The 19,765-nt window shown below is 37.1% G+C and overlaps 1 protein-coding gene across 1 annotated transcript in view; it reads right to left on the bottom strand.

The window, feature by feature from the left end:
• The window catches only part of LOC104542448 (cadherin-18), an 88,344-nt gene that overhangs the window by 57,849 nt on the left and 10,730 nt on the right, over nucleotides 1–19,765 (bottom strand). The window contains exon 3 of the mRNA XM_010186765.1: nucleotides 19,342–19,461. Within this exon, the coding sequence (XP_010185067.1) occupies nucleotides 19,342–19,461 (120 nt within the window). The remainder of the gene's footprint in view (nucleotides 1–19,341; nucleotides 19,462–19,765) is intronic.

Genomic DNA, 19,765 nt, shown 5'->3' with positions numbered 1-19,765 from the left:
CTCTGCCCCCCCGCCCACACTGTATGCACATCTCAAAATAATAAGGTTTCTTTATCAGAAAGCAGTCATAGCAGCAAAATCACTGAGGATCAAAGTGCTTCATAGTAGAGGGGAAGACTTTCATCACATTGCAAGTATCAATACCAAATGTATTGGTGTGTGTGTCATGGTTGACATGCTGGAGAGGAGGGATACCACCCAGAGGAGCCATGACAAGCTTCAGAGTTGGGCCTGTGCAAACCACATGAGGTTCAACAAGGCCAAGTGAAAGGTTCTGAACATAGACTGGGACAATCCCAAGCATAAATACAGGCTGGGCAGAGAAGGGATTGAGAGCAGCCCTTAGTAGAATGGTGTTGATTGATGAGAAGCTCAACATAAGCCAGCAATGCACACTTGAAGCCCAGAAAGCCAACCATATCCTGGGCTGTATACAAAGAAGAGGAGATTCACCCCTTCTACTCTGCTCTTGTGAGAGCCTATTTGGAGTACTGAATCCAGCTCTGCGGCTCCCAACACAAGGACACGGACCTGTTGGAGTGAGTCCAGAGAAAGGCCACAAAGATGATCAGGGAGCCGAAGCATCTCCCATATGAGGCCAGGCTAAGTTTGAGGTTGTTCAGCCTAAAGAAGGCTCCACAGGGACCTTATAGCAGTCTTCCAGTACTTAAAGAGGGCCTACAGGAAAGATGGAGAGGGACTCTATCAGGGATTATAGTGATAGGATGAGGGATAATGGTTTTAAACCGAAAAAGGGTAGATCTAAATTAGATATTAGGAAGAAATTCTTTACTCAGAGAGTGGTGAGACACTGGAAGAGGTTGCCCAGAGAAGTTGTGGATGCCCCCTCCACTGGACCAGGTTGGATGAGGCTTTGAGTAACCTGGTGTAGTGAAAGGTATCCCTGTCCATAGCAGGGGAGTTGGAAACAGATTATCTCAAAGGTCTCTTCCATTCCAAACTATTCTATGATTCTATGATAAGTGTCTGCATTAAAATGATGGGTCATGGGCCAACCCATGTTACACAGCCAACACAACACTGTCCACTCAAGTAGTAGTAATGAAAAAGGAGAGCCTGAATTTTGGCCATTTATTGAAGGAACTTATAGTCATCAGAGAATAAAAGTATGCCAGAAAATAAGATAGCAGAATATCTGGTATGATCCATAGCCCACTTCATGCCCCTAAGTGAGGAAACCCAGAAACAGGGACAATAAAATTTGTGTCCCAGTGACTTTTTTGCTTTTGTACCAGATCCTACAGGCAAGATTTTCTTAAGGATACATTTAAAAAAAAAAAAAGAAGATAATATAATTTTCAAAGAAAGGTACTGTTTACGCAAACGCAGCCCTAAGGGAATGCTTCACAGACCGACAAATTATATCTATTAAAATTAAATACTTCAATTCCAATTCAGCTAAGATCTTCATTCATGCTTTCATATTGTTTTGCCTGGACTAATGCAGTAATCGCTTTCAGTTTCTTAATGCATTTTTTTTTAATGCAGACACCTAAAATATACACAGTTCACATCCATACCCAAGATAATTTTTATTCTTCTTGAACATCACATTCAAAATAGTTTTTGTTCTTGCAATTCTGAAAATAATAGCTTCCTAACTTTCTCAAAAAGTTTCTTTTTTCTACCTTCCTATTTGCTCAAACCCCTTTTTATGCTTTAATATGGTCATCCTATTACTGGTAATATCTGATGTTTCATCCTTTTGAAAAAGCTTTTGCCATGCTTCTGTAACCCATAGCTTCTTCATTTTATAAACCCATGCACAGTGTTTCCTCTCCTATTTGTAATGAAGAACGCAGAAAATTCTAAGCCAAATGTACAAGAAAATATTCTTCTTTTGCTGGAAAGACATAAGGATTGTGTATATGTATAAAGTTGCAGGAGTTCACGTGTGTTACACTCCAGAATGAAACAGATAGTTAAAACAAGCCAGTTGCATTATCATAATCCACTTCTTATACCTTAGAGTATTAGCCAATGTAGACACAGGCTAGTATTAAAACTAAGCACTCATACAGCTGTTTACAAGATGAGGGCTTTATCTTGGAGTTGCAGAAGTTAATATATACAAACAACAACAAAAGAGAAAAAATATGTCTACCAGTTCAAATAGGTCTGCATTATGCAAGTCATGAACTATGATTGCAGAGCTATTGTTGACTGTACTTGTTGATTTATTCTGTCATACTGAGAATAACTGTAAACACACAATCTCATTTGAGAGTAGCTCCAGACAGAGATTCCACAGTGGATATTATAATTGCATTACACTGTGCCGCATAGACTGACTGGAGATAGAAATGGGAAAGTTAAGTAACATTTGGATCCGAGGTATTACAATATACAAGTACTTCAATTCTTCGTATACAGTGCAAATCTCTTTTTCTAAACCAAAACATTTATTTAGAAGTTTTAAGATCCTAGTATAAAGGACTTCAAATCTCTATATGAGATTGTCCTGTGTGCCTTTGTAAGCAAAATGCAGCTTCAGTTCAGATACACCTAGTTAGTTGTTATTTTCATTTAACTGCAGAGAAATAAAGTGTTCTTTTGCATGGCAGAAATAATTTCAAAATAATAATACTGCAGAAAGAACAATTTCTATTTAAGCATCAGCATAATTTAGCTTGTTTTACTGGCATGCAATGACCACTGAGCCTCATCTTTCCAGGAGTATGGAGACAGAGGAAGCCGTGTGTAATGTGATTCAAAGGTTTATCATGTGCTGATGAAGAGCACATAATATAGACTTGTAAACATAAGTCTGTAGACATAAAGAATTCCTGGAAACAGCTAATTTTCCCACAGGCATCCACTTTTGATCTATCTGTTCTATAATTATAGAAAACAATAGCAAATGCTAGTTAAATAATACTTTAAAAATAGATGCTATTTAAGAAACATAAAAATAAATGGTCTAAACTAGTGTCCTTGCTTTGTTTTTGTGGGGGTTTTATGCTTACTTGGGTTTTTTGTGTGTTTTTTGGTTTTGCTTTTTTCTCTTTGGCAGTGGCAGGAGAGTTCCATTGAGCATCTTAGGCTTTGACCAAGTTCATACTGGGCAGAGTTTGTCAATTGCTTAGATTTATCTCTAAGATTTCCAGAGCTGACCTACTCCAGTTTCGCAGTCACGTCATCCATAAACGCCTCCAAGAATAGTCTTTTGTAGATCTGCTCAATAGGCTCTGGAGCTTGAAATTACTAAATGTCCGTAAAAAACTAAAACTGGAACTCACAATTTCCTCCTTCCTGGTCAAATGTGACAAGTGCTATACTGTTGTAACTCCCTTACACAGCTTCAGCACAACAGCTTAGCACTTATATATAGCTCTGTTTAAGGTGGCTAGAGCTTATTCAGGAAATCCAGTGACAATCCTTTTAGAAGCACTATTGGACACATGCAAATGATGGCTCTTCAGAGGCTCAGAACTCTGTCAGACCTTCATCTAACCTTACTATCAAAACAAAACCTGTCTTTTAAGCCCCAGAAATATCTTCCTTCCAATTGCCACACTTTCACTTCAAACCAGAAATAGTTAAATGTGAAAAAGTGAAAAGTAATACTAAAAAAATTATTTCCTTCACTGATCGAATTCTTACAAACTGCTTTACCTGAACTAACATAATCACCAGACATAATAGCAGTTACATAATAGATCATTTTAGCTTAAATAATAACATCTAGCAAAGTCTTTATGCCCTATAATGGAAATTGTTACTCAGCCTTAACTATAGGCATTGTTATCAGCTCTGCATAAAGTGTATCAAAAATCTCCAAACTTCTGAAGGCTAATATTTTCTTCAAGTTAGCAGAATTTGTGCTCTACATAGTTAATTCAGATACTTATCAGCAGTCTAACCTACCACCCACCAATTGCAATTTCTATCATTTAACATGTTACTACTTATGTTGTGTTTCCAATTCCCACATGTCCAATAAGCAGAATAGCAAAATAACATTATTGCATACTATTTCATAAACAGCTACTAAATCATGAAACATAAACTATCAATATATATGTAAATGGACTGGCTAAACTGACAAGTAGACAAAACAATATATTCAAAAGACAACATATGAGTTTGGTTGAAAATTTTCAGTAGAAATTATTTTTCAAAGATAAAGGCAGTTTCCTCATATACAATGGGGTTTTTGTCTTTTTTTGTCGAGGCTGGGGGAGGCAGGTCATTTATCTCCTCCTCAGTTTTCCACCAGACAAGAATCCTTAACTTATACTAAACTATCTAAAAAGCATTGTGACTACCAATCTGAACAGTGATCCTTGCAAATCGGAGGCTTGATGTTGAGTCAGAGGTGAAGAATTTCATTATTTCCTAATTTAAACTTTATATGTACTAAACATATTTCTGATGATTATATCTTGATTCAGAAAAAAAAAATCACCATTTCTTATAAGACAATTATTCAAAGTATCCTCAGCACTAATCAGTTATTTTCAGGGAAACCTATAAGAATAATAAAACATGGCACAATAACCTTTTAAATATGTTAACATGTGATATTTAAAAGAGGTTGGAAAAAAAATTTAAAAAAAAAATTCCTTTCTACTTCAAATATACTTGATTATTGTTCTATCTGTTGGCTTTTCTAATCAGAAAAAGAAGACACCCTGAAACAAAGAAAACAAACCCTCACATAAAGATAAAAAAGTACAGTTAGATCCTGTGCTATTGTGTTAGTAATTTCTTGTTTGGTACTGAATAGTTAAAATTCAGAAACTTAATACAGATTTCACTGAATATTAAAAGAAAGCCTCTTTGAAATTAGCAATCTATTCAGATTTTTCCAAAACTGACTTGTATTATCTCTAAGTCACTGAAGTAGACCATCACTGTGGTAATGAAGAAGTAGCAATGCCATAATATTATATTCTGGATTGCACTGTGATCCACTAAGCCATTCTCAGTAACACAGTTATATACTTGTTACGTGCTTGTAAAATTAAATCTATATGAAACTAATTTGGAGTGGAAGACCAGAAGCGCTTCCTATGAAACCAGATGACATCACAATGTCACATAGGCACCACGATGATTGCCATCACATAAGAGGCCCTTTTTGCCATGAATATGTGAACTGGCGATTCTCAGACAGACTTCCTTGCCATTTGACGTGTGGGTGTTTCAGTGTTCATGTTATAAGAAACTGAATAGCACAAGAAAATGCTAACATCGTATTACTTAGGTTGGAAAAGGTCTTTAGGATCATGAAACATGTCTGTCTCTTTCCACTTTGACTAGTCAAAAATAGAAATACCAACAAAACATTTTTCTACACTTTTCACTATGTACCAGGCAGAGTTTGCAAGCAAAGCCTGCCCACAGCAGTCCACAGCTGCAGGGAGCACCAGTTCAAAGGCTGGCTGCTGTCTCATGAGTCCCAGCAGAGCAAGGTATGGCACAGCTGCCCTTAGCCCCTGCTTGCTCCTGAGGTCAGGAAGCATGTATGTGGGCAGAGGACACCACTGTGTTAGAATATGCTGGAGTGTTGTTCTTTACAAGTAAATTGAGCAAGTCCTGGAGAAAGCCCCAGACATAAAGAGAACTGAGCTAACTATGGCACTAGAGAGGCAAGTGCTACGATATCCTCTTGAGCTACAGGCAGCTTGCAGCACAGCCAACATTATGGGCTGGCTTTTAAAAGTACCACAAAAGCTTTAAGTACCAAAAAATCCCCATCTGTTTGGATATTCTTCTAAGTCCTGACTCCTGTAATAAAGAAAATATTTTCCTCTTATTCAATTCAATGAATCAAAAATATTTTCCTCTTGTTCAGTTCAATTCAATTTCTTCTTGCTCAGTATTTTCCTTTTGTTCAATTCGTATATCCTACAAGGAAGAGTTATCTGTCATACAACAAATGGTGCAAAATTCTTAACTATAGGTAAAAACAGGTAGTAAGGCAGTGAAAATGGTGAGGTAGATTAAAAAAAACCAACAATAGCAAAACAGAAGAAACATGAGTTTAAACGCTCTGCTGCTTTTTTATCTATTACTTCTTATATTTTTCTGGTGTGGTACAGACCCAGTAAAAATGAATTTTTCACTGATAATTTAGGATCTTTTAGGTAAAATAGCTGACTTGGGAGAAAATGTAAAGGACATTTGGTTTTGATTTGTTATTCTGCTTCTGCCTAGGAATATGTGTCAGCAGCTACATGAATAATTTTTAATTTCAAAGCTTTGAAATTCACCCTAAGGACTCCTGTCAGAAATAAAGAATATTCAGAGTCAAAAGAAGAAAATATTAAAAACACAGCAATATTGTGGCTGTCATCTGACAACAGCTGTTAGTTGTATTATTAATTGAAAATGAATCAAAAAGAAAAAAAATCTTATTAGATTTTGACGAACAGCATAATGCAGTGCTTGGTGAATGCAGTATGTACCCTACAGTTAAGGTTCATGGAGGTTAGTGTTCCTAAAGTCTTGTCAGGGAGTGCCTATTCAAAGGAGAACAAAATTCCTGCAAAGTCAGAATAAACCATGTTCAAATGAAAGTTATCTGTGAGTCTTTCACCAGCCGATCAAGACATAGTCAGTTCCATTTATTTCAGTGTTTGTTTCAACAGAAGATAAAAGATAGGTGGTAATGGGTATCTGTCATATAAGCCAGTGTAAAATTACTATCCCTGGAGGCCATTCCTTTAAGAAACAAGGAATTTTTTGCTCCTTGTGTCTTTAAAGAACAATACGTCCTGAGAGAAGCACATGGATGGTAAATATCTATCAACCTCTCTTCAACCACACCAAAAAGTCACAGTCTAATCATCTATGTTTAAATTTGCATTTTTTAAAGATTTCATTTTGCATCTGCTCTTCTCTGAAAATAAGCAACTCCAGAAATGGATATTTCAAACTCTTTTAAAATTATCAGATGTTAATTTTATGTACATTTGCTTCATAGTTTCAGTAGACCAGATTAAAAAAAAACTGCTTACAAGATTTTTATCATGTAAATACTACCAGGGAAAAAGAAGGCTGTATATGAAGAGAAGTAGAGAGACAGAATTTACAAGAATGATTAATATCAAAAATTTATGTCAAAACCCAATATTTTAAAAACAATTACACAAGCTAAATTCAATTGTACTACACATGTACTACATATTACATTGTATTTCCTGACGTAATAGGGTATTAGCTGAACATGGAAATGGTGTCTCAAAACAAAGTAAATATATGCATATGTTGAATATGACATTAATGTCTTCTATACTTCAACGTATAACTATGTTAAAATTAAGAAGTTTAGTGTAACAGTAGTTTAACACATTCAGAAAAAAATGTTTTTCTAACAGTTGCTACCTTCTTTCATCTTGTGATAGTTTGCTGATGAGATTTTTACATTAGCAGTTTGTATCTCTATAATTAATAATTTGTCATGGCAGCGATTACACAAAAATAATTTGTCATGGCAGCGATTACACAAAAAAGGCTGCCCAGAGAGGTTGTGGAGTCTCCTTCTCTGGAGACTTTCAGAACCTGCCTGGACGCCTTCCTGTGCAACCTCATCCAGGTGTTTCTGCTCCGGCAGGGGGATTGGACTAGATGATCTTTTGAGGTCCCTTCCAATCCCTAACGTTCTGTGATTCTGTGATTCTGTAAAATAGTTTGCAGGCACACCTTATAGCATTTTACAATGCATTGTATTATTTCTATTATCTCAATATACTGTTGATTTACCAGACCATTCTGAAACTCTTGCAGAATGTGCTTCATTACAAAAAATTGAGGTTAAAAGCAAAAATTTTGAAGCTTTTTTTTTTAAATATGTAGTAACTTATGTCCAGTTTTTCAGAATCAGAAGATGCAATTGTTGACATATTGTTAACAACATTGAGAACCCCCTGCAGATAGTATCGCATCTGAACCAAGTCCAATCTATTTAATAAAACAGTGGCTTCTAAAAAATATCCAAAAAGGCTAATATATGTGAGTTTTGTAAAAAAAAAGATAAATATTTTTTCTGTTTTTCTTAATTTAAAGCAGGTTTTTTATCTTTTCTTCCGAAGTACAAAATAAGCTAGATATTTATCATAAAGACATTAACTGAAAATGGAGGTTTCGTCTCTACAGCACAGAAGGATACTGTATTTAAGTAAATACAAAGGATTACACAAGTAAACATACTTCTATGTTCTTTCAGTGATTCAGTAACTTTTACAGAACTATGGCTCAGATGTTTAATCCATTTCACTATGATATTAACTTTTAATCAGAACTGATTACAGATGGATTAAAGACAAGTCTTTGGAAATGCATTCAAGTGAAAGAACTTGCATTGTGCTACCGATCCTTGTCATTTCAAGTTGAAGACAAAAACCTAGAGAAAATCTCATCATAAGGAGAGACTTCTCAGGAAGAAACAGCCTTAGCTGATAAGTCCCTGATTTTCATTTTCATCTTCCATTCAAGCAAAGTGAAGTGTAACTCACATGGTGGTTAGATATATAGAGAATTGTTGCATTTTCTGCCTGAACACTTTTAGATGCAATCTATTGATCTAAAATGTATTTCTTGAAAGAACAGTTTGAGAGAGAGCAAAATCTCATTTAATCTATCCTCTTCCCTTAGGACTGCTCCCATGATGGCTATATCTGCTTCTGGGACTGACTGCAAGTGCTTTACTAAATTCCAGGAAGGCTTCTACTCTTACACCTTCCCCAGTGTTACAGACGGAATTGATTTTTTCCTTGAAAACTGTATTGGGTTTTCTCTGAGGGATTTTGGTTTGTTTTTTGGTAGTGGGGGAGGGCTATGGAAATAGCCCTGTAAGAAGCTACTAGAAAGCTCCCCCAGCTCCAACCTCAGACTCACCTCTGACCAGGGTCAAGCCAATCAGCACCCCTGCGAACTCATGTATTTAAGGGGAGTGCAGTGCACGTCCCACTCTCTGTCTTGCACTGGCCTCAACCAGCGCAGCCCTCAGTGCAGGTGACGCAGGCCTGGCCCCAAGCAGCAGCTCTAGCCTGAAAAAGAGAGAGCTGGGAACTCTTCAGAACCATCAGAAGAGACCTGCAGCGCAGAAAGGAGAGGGATATGAGGAGAACAACTGTACAGTCACCAAGGTCAGTGAAGGAAGAAAGGAGAGAGAAGAGGAGGAGGTGCATGGAGCTGAGGTTCCCCCTGCAACCTGTGGCGAGAGTGCAGGTTGACCCACCTGCAAGCCCATGGTAGTTCACCAGTTGAGGCAGAGCCACATGAGAAAGTGGCTGCCTCTGAAGAGGTCATGACTCCAGGCAGTGTGTGCTGGAGCAGTCTGTGCATAAGAGAACTGCAGCTGTGGGCAGACCCACATTTGGACTTTAGTGGAGGACTTTTCTCCTGTGGGAAGGGTACCACGTGGAAGCAGAGGAAGAGTGGGAGAAGTCCTCCCTACCCCTGAACAGGAAGGAGCAGCAGAGACCGCATGGGTTGAACTCACTGCAAGCCCCCTTCCCTCTGCTGGGCAAAGAGAGAGGAGACAAAGAAATCAGGAACAAAGCTGAGCCAGGGAAGAAGGAAAGGGTGGGGGGAAGGTGTTTGAGTCTAAGATCTAGTTGTATTTCTCACTGTTCTACTCTGATGCTATTAGCAACAAATTAAATTTTTTTTGTTTTTTTCTCCGTGTGATAAGTCTGTCTTTTGCTCATGATCGTTAAGTGGTGAGAAAAGCCCTCCCAGTCCTTGTTTTTGCCTAGCTCCTTTTGTGGGCATCGTGCTCAGTTGCCCACTGGGCTTAAACCATGACACCAACATTGTAAGCATGCTCTCAAAAGACTATGTAACAGAAATAATGAGAATTTTATAGGCCAGCTAAGGAAAAAGGAAGAGGAACAGCATCTTTAGACAATTTTAATACTCTAATAATGATGACAAATATTATTAAAAAAATCATGCTTTAATCCTGAAATGTGTACCAAGAGAAAAACAAGACAAAACTATGTGAGAAGAAAATTAAAGTCTTCCTCAAGGACCTAAATTAAAGGCTGCAGACTGGGCTGCACCTCTCTGCAATGGGTGCAGAGCGAACAGAGCTCTGCTTCTCCCTCTTCTAATGTGACAACTTTCAATGTCAAAGGTTTAACCTAATATTTAAAATATTGCATAAGGTATGTACTGGCTGGAAATCTGAAAATCTTCTTTTGTCTGAGGGACAGGTTTTACACATGACTTTAAAATCATAAAGAAAAACAACCATCTTGCAGACCTTTGTTGACAACAACACTTGCAACACTGTCAGGCCATCACAGGGACTGGCAGATCCCTGGGGTCAGGTGCCAGGAGCTCCACGGGTGGGTGATGGCCGAGCCTAACATCCAGGGCACATCCCAACCCTGGATAGTAGCAAGTCAGCTGAGGGTACTGGGGTAACCCCAGACCTGAACATTGGGTATGCCCCTGGGGACAAGAACTTGGCTCAGCAGGGCCCATGGCCAGGCAGGGAAGGGCTGTGAGTAGCTGGAGACTGGCCCTGCTGCAGTGTCACAGGAGCTGAGGCTGGTGTTTCCAGGGGGCTTACATGGGGTTCTGGGCCTAGGGATAATGGGGGGCATCCTGGGGGGCTCACAGCAGTCCCAGGCCCCGGGCAGGGTTGTAGATCCTGTTAGTGGACTCTGGGCTCTGACAAGCAGAATGGCAAGTCTATATGGAAATTTGGAAAGAGCAAATAAAGACAGAGCATTTTATTTGATAATGTATCTATGTGTTTTTGTCATGTAAATATTCCAGTTCCAGATATGGTGGTGGACAAATGCTGATTAAGCTGACCCTCAGAAAAAAAGATTAGCTCCTACTATCATACACCAATTAGTTCACAGAATACATGTAGTACTAGTACTGAAGAGTATCCTCTTCTCAAAGTGAAGTTACTCACTCAAAGTGAGTCTCAGGAAATCTGGTTATAGTCTCTCCTAAATTTTAAATTTAAATTTAAATATGCTGGCAAATCATAAAGACAATCACAAAGACACAAGGCAAACTTGTTGGTTATTGTATTTGATCAGAGCCTATCTGCAGTCTTAAAGACCAGACAAAGCCCACTGTACTGCTTCTGCTGCTACTCTTGGGCTTGACAAAGTCAGAAAGGGAATGAAAATGTATTTGGGGCAAGTTCAGAGAAGACAGACACCACCTAAGATAAACTGAGAAACCTTATTGTAGGGCTTCATGTTCCCCATTCACACAGGGAGTGACAGTGTGAGGCTGCAAATTTGAATATTGAAGGGAGAAGAAATGCTGACAGACAGCTGGTAAAGGTCAGATTTCCTGGATAGATCACAGGTTTGGTGGTGGTTTCTGGAGGTAGTTTCTTTTCCCCTTCCCATTCAGATAAGAACTGAATTACAGAGGTTCCCCAAATGTTATCTTTGTTGTTGCCATATTTTAAAACTGGTGTAAATTTGTGCTTGTTCTTTTTTTGAGTAGATGGTCAATAGACATGGAGCTTGCATTAAAGCTTTTGTTCAGTTTTTCTTGGGAGCTATGTCAACTGCAGTTGAATCGGTTTTGCAGGACAATATATCTTGAGAAGCATTGTCTTTATACATAATCTTTGGAAAAGCATCATCACCATACTAGGTTTGTTATTTTGTATGTTTTATTACAACACAAAATGTTATCAGTCATCTGTTATTCAGATTGTAACTGAAAATGTCTACATTGTTCTAAAAGATGAAGACTGATAGGAAACTAGATGCACATATATTTATTGTTCTAATGCAGATTGTGTAGATTATGCATTAATTCTGAGAGTAGCTGTGTTTTTAAGTAACAGGATTTGTGTGTGTTATAAAAATCTGTGTTTATATACAAATACTAAAGGAAAGAGTAAGGAATCAATTCTATATGCCTAATTTCCTTTCAACAAGTCTACCACTACTGATCTTTTTCCTATCTCTAGTGTGAATTAAACATCATTTCTCAAAATGTGAAAGGCAAAAATGTGAACTCAAACTTATTATTAAAGCAATAGCATTATTAAAACAATATATTTGTAAAAAACCCTCATAAAATAGAGTCACAAGAAGTTAAGCCATTTAATAAATATAAAAACAGTTTGTCTCCCACCATAAGCAGGCACCTTAGCATTACCAAACAAGCAGATAACATAGGTCCTGGAACAGTACCTCAATATTGCTCTCTGTCATTTTCATTGCCACTATAGAGTTTCATTGCCATTCTTTAACTGCATTTCTGAAACTATTATCTTCAATAATACCAATACCCACAACAGCTTGTGAAAGGGAAAATTAAATTGGAAAACGGAATGTGGGTCAAGAAGAGCTGTGTACGAATTAGGGCACCTCTACAAAGCTGCTCTGTATCTTCATTTCATTCTCCCAATCAAAAATGTAAGGGGAAAATAGAAAAAAAAAAAGATTCAATGTCCTAGTAATTCTTTCTTGTAGAAACAGGGATGCCAACAGTAACCTATTGTCTAGAAAAAGGACACCTGTTAGCACAATTGCAGGGAATAAAGTCAGTGCTTAATTCCACAACAATAAAGACTGATCTGTAAAAGTATTGCTAACATGTAGACTGGTCCTTAGGGGCAGAGTCTTTAAAGAGTCTACTGCATTAATCTTCTGAGTCAGTGTCCTGGCTTTCATCCCAGTTGAGATAAAAATTACAGTAATGTATTTGCGGCTTCAGGGTGAAATCTTTCCCTGAAGTTAAACACATTTTATCACACCTGCAATTTCAACACTTTGTTTGGGTGGACTATTAGTCTTCCTTGTTTAAAAACAGAGAATTTAAAATTAATTGTTCATATATACCTTGTGAAAAGTTCAAAGACACAGAGAGAAACATTTGTTCATAGAATTAATCCTATTCTGGAAAAGCAGACAGTTTACAGACACTTGCAATGGCATGCTTTTCTGACACCAAAGTCTTTAACTTCTGTAATAGACAAAGCACAGTATTTTAGATCTTCAGAAAGCAGCAGGCTCTTTACTGTCCTCATTACATCTGAAAAAATGTGAATGCCTAGAAGTATGGAAAACTGAGTTTGATAAACATCAACACTAGGAACTTTTTCCAATGGCCCATAGAAGGTAAAAGCAAAACCTGGCAATGGTGAGCAAATAGAAATTTTAGACTTAAGAGAAACACTGTAAAGGATATGGCAATAGAATTCAGATTATAAGATCACATATGTCTCACTGCTTTCACATCAGGGCTTTAAATCTGGTTGAACAAATAAACATAGTGCTTCACGAGTGTACCAGTTAATTTTCTTGATGGTAGCTAGTATGGGGCTATGTTTTGGATTTGTAGCCAAAACAGTATTGATAACACAGGGATGTTTTAGCCTTACTGAGCAGTGCCTTCATAGAGTCAGGGCCTTTTCTGCTTCTCATGCTGTCCCACCAGTGAATAGTCTCAGGGTGCACAAGAAGTTAGGAGGGAACATAGCTGGGAGAACTGACCACAACTGACCTCAGCTGACCAAAGCATCATCCCACATCATATGACATCATACTCAGCAACAAAAGCTACGGGAAGAAGGAGGAAGTGGGAAGCATTTAGAGTTACACCACCGATCTTCCCAAGCAGCCATTACACATGATAGAGCCCTACTTTCCTGCAGATGGCTGAACATCTGCCTGCTGATGGGAAGCATTGAATGAATTCCTTATTTTGGTTTGCTTGTGTGCACATATTTTGCTTTCCCTATTAAGCTGTCTTTATCTCAACCTACGAATTTTCTCACTTTAATCCTTCCCGTTCTCTCCCCTATCCTATTCTGGGAAGAGTGAGCAAGTAGCTGTGTGGGACTGAGATACTTACTGGGGTTAGCACACAATAACCAGGCATTATGTTGTAAGTGTAAAAATATATCTGTGTATTTACAGATGAAAAAATAAATTTTAAAAAAAAGTGTCTACGAAGAAAATAATTATAGTTACCATATTGCAGTAGTCCTTGTTAGAAATCCAAGATGATATCATTTGGGAACTTGCCAATTGTCAATTGGCAGTTACAGAAGCATGTGCTAATTTTTTTTGGTTTTTTTTGAGTGTAACTTGTGTCTGGACAACACAGATTGTCCTTAGCAGATGTTCACAACAGCAGATGATGAAAGAATAACAAACACAGCAACAAATAAGAGCAGAGCAACCAAGGAAGAGTTTCATCTCTATTTCTGAAATAAATTTCCAATACATATGGTCCATCTCACAAGACAAGGGAAAACGAGGTTAGAACATCAGGCAAACTTTTTGTTCTTGCTTTTCTGCCTCCTATGCCTGTCCTTTTTACCTATATGATTGATGCTGGAAGCAAATAGTGGTGGTAGGTAACCAGCAAAGAAAGTACAGTGCCAGAAAACTGTTCCTGATGAATGATTGATCTACCTTCTGGTTCTCAAAGTCCTGCTCCAGCAGGCAGACAACAAAATCTCCTGGGACTGGATGGCAAAATATGGTCTAGCAAATATCAGTCACCATAAGAAACACTGCACTAGGTTGTAGAGACCTTTGCTCCAAAGCGTTGAATTATAGAATCATAGAATAACAGGTTGGAAGGGACCACAAGGATCATCTAGTCCAACCTCTCTAGGTAAAAGTATGGTTTAAATGAGATGAGTCAGCACCCTGTCAAGCTGACTCTTAAAACAAGCCAATGTAGGGGAACCCACCTCCTTTCCCTGGAAGATTATTCCAATGTCTGATTGATCTCATGGTAAAAAAACTTCTTCTGGAGTTCAATCGGAAACTCTCCAGAAGCAATTTGTGTCCATTACCCCTCCTCTTTTCCATGTGACTCCTTGTGAAAAGGGAGTCTCCATCTTCTTGGTAGCTACCCTTTATGTGCTGGTGCATGGTAATAAGGTCCCGCCTAAACCTTCTCTTCCCAAAGCTGAACAGGCCCAGTTTTCTCAGCCTTTCTTCATACAGCAGGTCTTCCAGTCCTCCGATAATCCTTGTCACCCTTCTCTGGATCCTTTCCAACCTGTTCACATCTTTTTTATATAGTGGGGACCAAAATTGGACACAGTACTCAAGGTGTGGTCTGATCAGTGCCGAGTAGAGAGGGATCATGACTTCTTTATCTCTCCTGGTGACGCCCTTTTTAATGCAACTCAGCATCCTGTTGGCTTTCTTTACAGCTACAGAACACTGTTCACTTATGTTGAGCTTGTCAACCACCAAGACCCCCAGGTACCTTTCCACAGGGCTGCTCTCTAGCTTAGTGGAGCGCAGTCTCAGCTGCATTCTTGGATTATGTATTCCCAGATGCAAGACTTTACATTTGTCCATGTTGAACTTCATACAGTTCTTACTAGCCCACTCATCCAAACTGTCCAGATCTTCCTGGAGGGTGGCTCTCCCTTCTGGAGTGTCAACTACTCCACTCATTTTGGTGTCATCAGCAAACTTCATCAGGGAGCTCCTGATCCCAACATTCCCATTGCTGCTGCTTCAGTATTACTGCAGCACAACATTTCAACCCTCCTCTTTGTACACTTTTGATTAGCAAAGACCCCTCTGTGCAGCTTCCATGCTAGTAGAAACCAAGGTCTAAACAACGTTATAGTTGTACCAATGCTCTCATGAAATCTTCAACTGAACCAAAACAGAGCTTTTAGAAAACTTACAGAAACAGTGGACTGTTCAGCTGCTGCTATCTCTCTGCCCATCAGTCTGATGGCCTAAGTTATCCTTTGCATAACTCTAGGGGACACTGTAATAGTATATAAATATTTTGAACAAACAAGAAAACTGTGAGAATTGAGCACATTGTTAGAGTTAATCTTGAAAGTGTGAAAAATGTAGGTGTAGAAAATCCAATATTTACTTAAAATTCAAAGCAAAGGACATTACAATATTTACATTACTCTTAGTTGAGAGCTGACAGATGACACTTTTAAACAAGTGTTCATGACAATATTTTTAGATGAAGCACGTATTTCTGTTCCTTCAGGGATGAAGGAGTGCATTGTACAGTACCTGGCAGTATTAGAAGAATGAGGTAAGACTCCTTCAAATTTTGAGTTTGAATTCCTAGTGATTCTCCTGACAGCAAACTTTAGACATTGGCAATTATATATGCTAGAGATGTAATTTCTATTACAACATTTCGGAAATTCCTTGAGGGAAAATAAACATAAGAAAACCTGAATATGGAATATAGTTCCTACAACTTCAAGATAAAATTACAGTACCCATGCACAAAATAAAGGTATCTTAACTCTACACACTGTTAGCAAGATGTATCACGAATAAAAATAACTGAAATTACAGACTGATTCTTCACTATCACCTAAACTTGTTACTAAGTAGAAGTCAATCCTATATATATAATAAGTTAAGAGTTTTTACTAATAACTATAAATAAGTAGTCTGCAATGCAAGTGCAAGGGAGATTTTGAAGGTTCAGCATAGATATTTCCTTATCTAACTCAAGCAGAATGTGTCATTAGCAAAATTTTATGATTAATGCAATCACCTTTACTATTTTTTATAAGATCTAATTACTGAGCAACAGCAGTTTAAGAGCCCATGTGTGAATACTGGGATAGAAGAGGTTAGGTTTAATTTAAGATCACTACAGGAACCTAGGCATCAACTGTGATGCCTTAGTTGTGAAGTGAGGGTGACGTTATAAAGTAGTCCTTTATAGTAGAAGCATTCAGTTTATGTGAGATAATTCTATAGCCCCGTAAGGTCATTAAAATTATATTGAAGGCTCTCAGCACGAAGCAAAGAGACAGTTAAACACAAGACTCTCCAATTTCAGTTAGCACTCTAGTATGAACCAACCTGCCTATCAGCAGGTGATCAGTAACCACAGTAAACATGCTTATTCTAAACAGATGTCACGAAGAAATATATTACAACTAAAAATGGTAAGAATTCTTGGTACCAAAAATAAGGATGTTCACTCAAGTAAGCAGCAGAATTTTATTTCTGAAATTATTTTACTGAAATGTATGACTTCCTATGTTTGGCAGAGATTGAGGGTCATAAAATGCCTTAGCATTACTCCAGTTAGCACAGTAGATTCTTATCTGAGATATCATGACTGTTCTACTGAAGCATGCAAACAGTGCTCTTCCTTTTTGTATTGCAAAAATCCATGCAGTTCCTCTTTATGCCAATTTAAGATATTTTCTCTAAAATAAGGAAATTAGGTAGATCTTAATCTATTAAATCCATAGTTATTACCTCAGTATTAAAAGAACTTAATTTTAACAGATTTCATTAATTAACAATGGGGTTTTAAAAAGTATTAGTATTTATTTTGCAGTATTGAATCTGAAAAACTTTATGAACAATCAATATTTTTATTCTTGTTTCCCAGAGGAATACACATGCAACTTTAAAATTACACTCTACATATTATAATGCCACAAAATCTGCCATTTCCATACAAACTATGGTGAAGAACTTCTAGAAAAGGATAAAAATAATAGTTACAGGCAAGGACAAAAGTCTTGAACTTCAGGGATTGTTCATTTGGTGTCCATGAGGCATATCTCCATATTTGGAAAAATCTATTCAGCCATTGACTATGTTTATTATTTGTACTGGGCTCTCAGTCAGGAATCAAACTACACAAGGAGTGAAGAGGTCATTTCTTGTAGGCATGCTTGAAGCCACTGTTCATATTATTGTGAAGACAAAGAGCAGAAGTAGATTGACACTCCTCTTACACTACATAATTAGTCTGTATTAATTTGCAGTGAGGTTCTTTCATAAATAGGCATACATACCTCTTTACTATTTAGTATCTTCAAGTACAAAAAAAAAATGCAAGCAAGCTGATAGATGATTAAGAACTTTGTAATACTAATGCTGTAACAGCAGATCATTATAAATACAAATAAATAAAAATATCTAATATTTTTTTCAGTCATTTAATTCAATGACCAATGTGTTTTTCATCCCACCAATGCCTACATTTCAATTAAAAACTGGAATGAATGAGGCTTGTATCTCTTATTCATCACAGTTACAACCACAACTGCTGATTTGAAAGGACAAATGCCCCACAGATTAACTCTGTAAATTCTATTCAGAAAGACTGATGCATCTGGGAAGAGTTGTGTGTTGATAACATGCTTCAGATATGGGCTTATTCGGTAAGCAGTAGAATTTACTACAAGTTTCACTTTCATTCCTGAAGAATGTGTCAAATGCCAGGGGGCTGCTATAGCTGTTAGAAAAAAGCACACAGTCTAATTCAAGGTTTCTCCATTAAAAAATTAGCTTCTTGGGTTGAGTTACCAGTCAAACTTTACTGTTGCTGTTTGATGAGCCACACTTGACATAAGCAAATAATAAGCAGAGACAGATCCTACATCAAGTTCATGGAACAAAACACCTCGTGTTTTGGGAAAGGTGGGGTGTTAAATTTGTAACTCAAACTCCAAGCAAGAGTTTGCATGTGTAATTGGGCATTTCAAAAGACATTCAGAGTTCTACCGGGAAGGGGGAACCATATTAAAATACTAAGTATATTAATAAATTATTTATTTTACTCTTCACTAATAACTTCATTTTATATTTTATTTTTACAGTGAGGTTAATGATACTCTAAAAGGATAAGTAACTCATGTTTTCTGGCTTCCCTGAATATTTTAAGTTAAAAAATCTTAAAATAAATTCCCTTATTATTAAGAACTATAAATTTTTACTAAAAATATAGCATTATAGTACTATTTTAGAAAATGCTCTTCAGAAACCAAAACAAGTAACAACCCCTATTCCCAAAACAGATTTCTTCTCCCCTTAAAGAAACCAGTCTGGATTTATTATACATAACTTACATTTTGTGGAAAAAAGGAGAGGGCGATGCATAGAAATTAAGCATAAATGTTTCAGCTTATTCTACTTCTTGAACAGTTTAATAATTTTTAATGAAATGAGAATAATGCAGTTTTATAATACAAGAATGATATTAATTTAATATAGTATATGTGTTGAAGCACACATTCAGTTATTCTTCCAAGCCTATCCTTCAGGCAAAACAAGGCATTTAAAAACATAATGTATTAGTCACACTTGAGTCAAACCTTAAACAGAGGCTTGAAAAGAGGAAAAAGTGCTATTCCAGTTTGGCTGAATGGCTCACATCATAGCATGATGCAGAATTAATTCTATTCACAGTAGCCTCATTTTAGTACTCAGCAAAACATAACAAATCCTAAATTTCATAGTGTTAAAGCAAGAAATAGGATATAGTAGTTATTAAAGAAAAAAAAAATAATCCCACCCACCTGTACTTCGAATATTGGTTTCCATCTACAAGACTTTGTTAACTGCAACTTATTAGATGAATCACAGAGACAGAAATATAAAATACCTGTTTTAGGGTCAACAGAGAAATATGGCTGTCCCTGAAGAATACTGTACACTACTCTGGCGCTGTTTCCATATGTAGGGTCATCTGCATCTGTGGCTGTCACCTGTAGAACAGATGTACCTGCGTATACAGGTAAATAAAAGTTAGTTGATAATAAATATAATTTTCTGACAGCTATTATTATTTCTAAATGTATTTCTGAAACCAGTTGTCACATTCTACAATTGAGAGATTAATAACATTTTCTCTATATGTTATTATCCTATCATATTTCTAAGGAAACCTATTTATACTCATTTGGAAAAACCTTTTTCTTAAGAGAAACATTTGCATGCTGTTAATAAATACCATTAGAAAAATAAAATCATCGTTTCTAGCATGTTACTAAGTGGAATAACTTGGAAGGAATACTTTGCAGAAAATA

Source organism: Mesitornis unicolor, unplaced genomic scaffold, assembly GCF_000695765.1.
Source record: "Mesitornis unicolor isolate BGI_N332 unplaced genomic scaffold, ASM69576v1 scaffold4676, whole genome shotgun sequence".
Lineage (NCBI taxonomy): Eukaryota > Metazoa > Chordata > Aves > Mesitornithiformes > Mesitornithidae > Mesitornis > Mesitornis unicolor.
This window is presented reverse-complemented; position numbering and strand designations above follow the sequence as displayed.